The sequence below is a fragment of the Mustelus asterias genome, chromosome 21, assembly GCF_964213995.1.
Source record: "Mustelus asterias chromosome 21, sMusAst1.hap1.1, whole genome shotgun sequence".
Classification (NCBI taxonomy): domain Eukaryota; kingdom Metazoa; phylum Chordata; class Chondrichthyes; order Carcharhiniformes; family Triakidae; genus Mustelus; species Mustelus asterias.
The window spans coordinates 7,855,121-7,861,828 of NC_135821.1; the positions used below are offsets into that span (position 1 = coordinate 7,855,121).

At 45.2% G+C, this 6,708-nt stretch overlaps 1 protein-coding gene across 1 annotated transcript; it reads left to right on the top strand.

Moving 5' to 3' along the window:
* Positions 1–697: 697 nt before the first annotated feature.
* LOC144508918 (retinoic acid-induced protein 3-like) lies at positions 698–4,972 on the top strand. The gene is made up of 3 exons (XM_078237132.1): positions 698–1,695; positions 2,976–3,046; positions 3,807–4,972. The coding sequence occupies exons 1-3, from the start codon at positions 723–725 to the stop codon at positions 3,924–3,926; spliced, it is 1,164 nt and encodes a 387-aa protein (XP_078093258.1). The 5' UTR covers positions 698–722; the 3' UTR covers positions 3,927–4,972.
* Positions 4,973–6,708: the final 1,736 nt, after the last annotated feature.

Genomic DNA, 6,708 nt, shown 5'->3' on the forward strand with positions numbered 1-6,708 from the left:
AGACAACCTCAGAGAGAGAGAGAAACAGTTAATGTTTCAGGTCTGTGACCCTATCACATCAGTTCTGGTGAAGTCTCACTGACCTAAACCATTAACTCAGTTTCTCTCTCCTCAGACACTGCCAGAGCTGCTGAGAATTTCCAGCAGTTTCTGGGGGGGTTTTGCTCTGACTGTTTCACAATGCACAGTAACTCTGGAGAAAGCAGATTCCTGGCCACTCCTTTCTCTGGCGCTTCCAGACTCGCTGGGATCCACAGGGAGGATTCCTGTGAAAATTCCCTCCCTTGGTGTGGTCTTGAGAGGTCACAGGTTTTGAAAGATAGTCTGCGAATGGCCTTAGCCATAAAGACCAAATGAAAATTCCAGAAAGATTGACTTCAGCCAAGTTGCAATGTAAATATACAGCATTCAGACTGAATGATACTGGGTGAAATAAACTGGCCCAAGAGTGTCTTAAGCAATGCTTTAAGTCAAGGTCATTCATTTTTTTTACTTTAAATATCCTTCAAAAGACAACAAGTGATTCACGAGTGGCTTGTTAATCATTTTCTCATGGGAAACAGTGAGTGAGTGATTGTTGCTCAGTTAGTGACATCCCACATCCCAGAATAAATATAAACAAAAGGAATGCATTGGAGAGAATCGGTAATTTTTTGTGAAATTATAGAGAAACTATAAATACTCTTTATTATTTTTGCAGCCAGTGATTGCCAGTTTTAAGGATGGATTTGAAGATGTTCTCCACGTTGCCGGTTTTGCTCCTGTTGTTTGCTCTGGACTTTGTATCAGCCCTGGTTCCCAGAGGCTGTGAATTGAGCCTCGAATCAGTTTATTTCAATCTGTGTGACCTTGATGCTGTCTGGGGAATTATTCTGGAAGCCATTGCCACTGTGGGCGTTGTCATCACCCTGATATTAATTGTGGTTCTGCTCTGCATCATCCCCTTCATTTTGGATAAGAGGAAGAAAGCTTTGGTGCCCGTCCAGTGGATCTTTCTCATTGCCACCTTGGGCATCTTTGGGCTGACCTTTGCCTTCATCATCAAGCTGGATCAGAGAACGTGTCCAACCCGAATCTTCCTCTGGGGAGTTCTCTTTACGATCTGTTTCTCCTGCCTGCTGGCCCACGTGTGGAGGCTGCTGAGGTTGGTGCGGAAAGGAGAAGGCCCCTCAACCTGTCACATGCTGGGCCTGGTTCTGGTCCTGACTCTGGTGCAAGTGGTCATTGCTATTGAGTACCTGGTGCTTTCCACTGCCCGATTCAATGACCTCTGTCACTTTGTTAAGGAAGACTTTGTCATGCTGCTGATCTACGTCATGTTTCTAATGGCCCTAACATTCATCCTCTCCATCTTCACTTTCTGCGGCCATTATAGAAAGTGGAAGAAACACGGTGCGCACATATTTGTCACAATGTTCTTCTCCATAGCCATCTGGGTGGTGTGGATCGTCATGGTTATCCGGGGTAATGTCGAGTTAAGCAAGAGCCCGGAATGGGATGATCCAACCTTAAGCATCGCTCTGGTGGCTAACGGCTGGGTTTTTATCCTGTTCTACATGCTTCCAGAACTCCAACACATCACCTGCCCTGCCAAGTCTGAGGATGAACCACCAGAAAATGTCTCTTCAAATCAGAAGAGTGCCAGGCTGAAGGGTCTGGATAATCAAGTGTTCTTCCTGGAGGAGCCGACTCGAGGTGAGTGATTACTCAGTGATTTCCTCTCCTGTTCATCACATTCCAAACATTCAATGTGAAATGACCAAGCTGCTTCCAGCTTGGGAATGGCCTCGGAATATCCTACACCACTCACTAACTTTAACATGAAGGCTTTGAGTTTGGTTTTTTAATTTTCAATTTAGTTCTCAGAAAACAAATAGCTGTAAAATGTTATTTAATTAAGAGGGATATCTGCTAGAGCAGGGGAGGGGCTAAATGGGTAGCTCGTTGAAAGAGCCAGCACCAGTGCATTGGGCCAAATGGCCTCCTTCTGTACAGTCCAATTCTAGTAATCTGTTCATGATGGAACTGAGTGGGTAGAATTGGAAAGGAGTTGGTAGTTGGATAGGAGAAAATGTCCACCTCTTGACGATGCCCTGGACAAAGGGGTGCGGGGAGCATGAAGAGGCAATAGCAAAGGGTCAGTTTGCATTAACTGTTCCCCCTCATCTTCCCTTTCGCTCCAATGATGAGGAAATTCAGGTGAGCAGTGTCAGGCTGTGATTTGGCAATTTGTCCACATCCCTGACCAATTTGGCTTCCTCTAAGGATTTCTAAGTCGACACACTGACTCCTGTATGAATTGGAGACTGAGCCTTGCAGAAAACTGCTTTCTTCCCCATTCCACAGGCTGGACCCAGGCTCCCCGCACATTCCACCCCCCACCCCCCACTGACCGGGCAAAGGCCCTTCCATGACTCCATCAATGTTGGGGACATCCCAGTAAGAGCTGTTTTCAGCCAATTGCAAGCTTCCGTTCAGCGCTGGCTCCTGTACAATGTGACCATCAGGAGAACCTTTATCACTGGGACGTACAGGAAGTTGTTGCTCGGCAACAGTACTGTTTGGGCAAGAGCCAATGTGTCGTTTCACCAACAATCGGCACTGAGATCAACAAATTCACCAAACTGGGTGTGTTCACCAGTAAGGAATGAACCACCACCATCCCAATAGGAAAGAGGGATTAGGGTGGAACCTCTTTGTGGCGTTGAGTTGAGCTGTGACTTTTATCATTTTGATGTCAATGTAAATTTTCCTGAGAAGGATTTGGGTTTTTCTCTCGATGGGGTTATGCCAGTCTGCCATTAGCAGCCTTTCTAGCTGAGTGGAGGATGTTATAGAAATCTGGAGATAAATCTGTTTAAATGTCACCAGAAGAATTGAAGGCAGTTGGCGAGGACTGACCCGTTGCAGTGACAGTTCTGTTTAAAATCTCACTCCTTCTCACCTGATTTTTTTTTTCATTTGCCTCCACACAGGAATGTCTATGAATCTTGGTGAGAATATTCCCGCTCCCTCCTACCGAAGTCCCTCACCCATGGGCCACAATGTAAGTACGGTTTGCTGCTAACACTTACTCTGTGCACTCAGCCTTGCCCTGCACCAACAAAGTTTTGTTCCAGTTCATTCACGAACGTATACCCCTCAACTCATTGAACTGTTCCCCAAACGATCCCGGTTTTCCAGTTCCTGCCTTTGCCATACCTGATACAGGTAGAATTATTGGAATGTTCTCAACTCCAAGCAACACTGTTCCCACTTCGTCTCAGTCTGGTCTCCAGTATTTATCACTGGGACTGGGGTCCTCCCATTTCACTGCAGGAATCTATCAGACAATCTATCGCTGAAATTTGGATTCTCTTCATCTTCCATTCCAATCTTTAACTAAGTAATAGAAGAATGAGAATCGGATAATATGATGAATCCCTCAGAAAAATCTCCTGTAATTTTGAACATTAATCTCCTGAGAGAGGAGGAACTGAGGCCCACAGCTGGTCATTACAGATCAGACTCAGTCAAAGGCGACTGTTTTGATACCTGGTGTCTCCATGTTCAGGAGCTGAAGGGTGCACCGATAGCGAGAGTCCTGGGCACAGGACAGCACCTTCTCTGAGATTACAGAGACCATTACAATGAAGACTGATGTCCTTTGGACAGAATCCACATGGAATCAAACCCTGAGGGATCACAAGCCAACGGTCAGAGGGTTAGAAAATCGGAATCTTGGGACTTGTAGTTCAAGGTCGAAGGTTATATAAACATAGCAGCCTTTAGGCTTCACTCTAATGTTCTGCACTTTCTGTTTTTAGATGTACTCTTCCCCACAGGATTTTACAATTCCTCGCCCTCACACCAGACCCAGCTATCACCCCACACCTCTCCTACAAGATCCATACCTCAGCTACCAGAACAGGCAGACAACATTCTAGAACATTTCAGGGCTCACTCGAGAGGTAGATCCTGTCACCGAGCTGCCCACTTCACTCACCGAGATTCTTCAGTGAGCTGTGAGAGCAAATTCCTGGAGGCATCCGCTTCTCGGTATGGAAAAGCTTTTTCCTTGATGTCCTGAAGGATGTGAAGTATTTACTCAGGGAGCAACACTCACTCACTTGTTCCCATGGTTACCACTCAAGTGCTGGCGTTGTAAGCCCGGGCCAGTCACATTGCTCTGTTAATTGTTGAATATTATGGAAAGCCATCTATTTATCAAGAATAACTTAATCGAACCAATAATGCTTTAATTTGCAGATTATCAACTCTGAATTTTCATTTTGCCAGATCCCAGTGATTGGTTAATATGCTGCATGTTTGTTACTAGTGGGGATGTCAGTGTGTATATTATAATACTTTGGTGGCCTGTATCTGTGAACACTGACTCTGTTTGTTTGGGGTGCAGATTTCCTCTCTTTGTCCCTCCCTCCCCTGAGACTCGCTCTCTCTCACCCCACGGTCTTCACACTCCTCCTCTTGAATGTAACTGAATGAAGCTACAGGAATGATCACAAAATAACTTCACTCTGGCCATCAGCTGTTGCAAGGAGTGGCTGCAGAGAGTGACCAGGCACAAGGGATTCCACCCCCCCCCCCCCCCGCACCCACCCCTCCCTCAATCTCTCCAGTGCAGGGGCAATCGGATGGGCCACAGAGGCTGCATTTGGGATCTTTCTCTTCTGCCAATATATCTCAGTTAGTGAAACAGCCTGTCCCCTCAGTGCTGCTGGTTCAGCCGGGATCTCTGAGTCAGAGAGAGGAATCCTCCCATCTGAATTCAACCCCTAAATGAGTGGAGTTCTGAAAGGTCAGAGGTGACTTTCCAATGACCCTCCTGCTTTCTGTCTCTCTCTCTGCACTCGCAGAGTTAATTTAATGAACTGTAAATTCTTCAGTGTAAATATTTATTAGATATTTGTGGTTTTATCTATGACTGAAATAAAACATTTTTGTAGCTGCAATAAAGTTTATTTAAAGGATTGATCTGTGTCTGTCTGGTTTGGTTAATAGCGCAGCAGGAAAGCACTTGGTTTCAAGGACTAAAACAAATGAGGAAAAAAGTAAGAAATTTAAAAACACACAGGAAAAGCTTCTACTGGTATGTTTGAAGAAAAGGTGAGACAGTTAGAGGCTGAGACTCTAATAATGGGAAACAAGGCAAAGGCACTCTGGATCTGATGACTAAACCCTTTGATTTGATTTATTATTTGGATACAGTGAAAAGCATTGTACCTTCCGCGCTATACAGACAAAGCATACTGTTTGTAGAGTACATAGGGGAGAGGGTGCAGAGTAAAGCTTGGAATGAGAGTGAAAGATAGAATTAGAGGGTAGGCTGGGGACAGCTCGCAAGAAGTCGCCTCACTCCAGCGCCATCTTTTGTTTAAAACTTATCCTAGGGTCTTGGAAGTGGATGCAAAGACAGTCACCAGAATTCTCCCACCACGGGAATCAGAGTGGGTGAGGGGCAGACAATGGGAAGGTCCCTTGACCTCGGGTGGGATTTTATGGTTTTGGGATGAGCGAGGCCATAGCAAATGCTTAGGTTGTGAATTTCCCAAATTCCCTTACTATCATCAGGCTTTTATGAAAGGGAAATTGGGTTTAACAAATTTATTGGAGTTCTTTTAAGGATACAACAAGCAGGGTGGATAAAGGGGAACCAGTAGATGTGGTGTATTTGGATTTCAAAAAGGTATTTGATACGGTGTCATATGAAAGCAAAATACTGCAGATGCTGGAGATCGGAAAGAAAAGCAGAAAAGGTTGGATAAACTCAGCAGGTCTCGCAGCATTTGTGAAGAGAAAAAGTTAACTTATCGAATCCGTGTGAGTCTTTTTCAGAGTTGGATGGTTTTGGAGGTGATATATTAGTGGATGGAAGATGAACTATCAGGAAACAAGAGTTGGAATCAATGGATCATTTTCAGGCTGGCAAATTGTAGGTGATAGATTGTGTCAGGGATCAGTGCAGAGGCCTATTTACAGTGTACACCAATGAGATGGATGAAGGGTGAGCATTATTGTAGGCACATTAGCTGATGATGCAAAGATAGTTGGAAAGCAAGTTGTGAGGAGGATACAAAGGGATAGGTCAGTGGGTAAAGGTTTGGTAGGTGGTGTATAATGTGGGAAAATGAGAGATTTTCCCTGTGGCGGGAAGAATAGGAAAACCACATTCCTTTTAAACTGAGATTGCTGAAGTGCTTTGGGTGTCCTTACACGTGAATCACAGAAGCGTTAGTACACAGATACAAGGAGTAATGTGGAAGGAAAGTGAAGTGTCGGCCTTCATGGTAAGAGGGGGATGGAGAAAAGAAGTGGGAAAGTCTTTGCTACAGCTGCACAGGGCAGGGGTGAGACTGCACCCGGAGGATTGTGTCCCGGTTCAGTCTCTCGATCTAAGAAGCTATGGACTGGCATTGGAAATGGTTTAGAGGAGTTTCACTCAGCTGATTCCTGGCTTTTCTTCTGAGGAGAGGTTGAGTAGGCTGGCCCTGTACTCACTGGGGTTTAGAAGAATGAGAGGTGACCTTATTGAGACACAAATGATTCTCAGGGGGCTTTGACAGGGTGGATGCTGAGAGGATGTTTCTCCTCATGGGGGAATCTAGAACTCGGGGACAGAGTGAAGTATATGGGGTCTCCATTTTAAGGCAGAAGTGAGGAGGGATTTCTTCTCTCAGAAGGTCATTAGTGTTTGGAATTCTCTTCCAC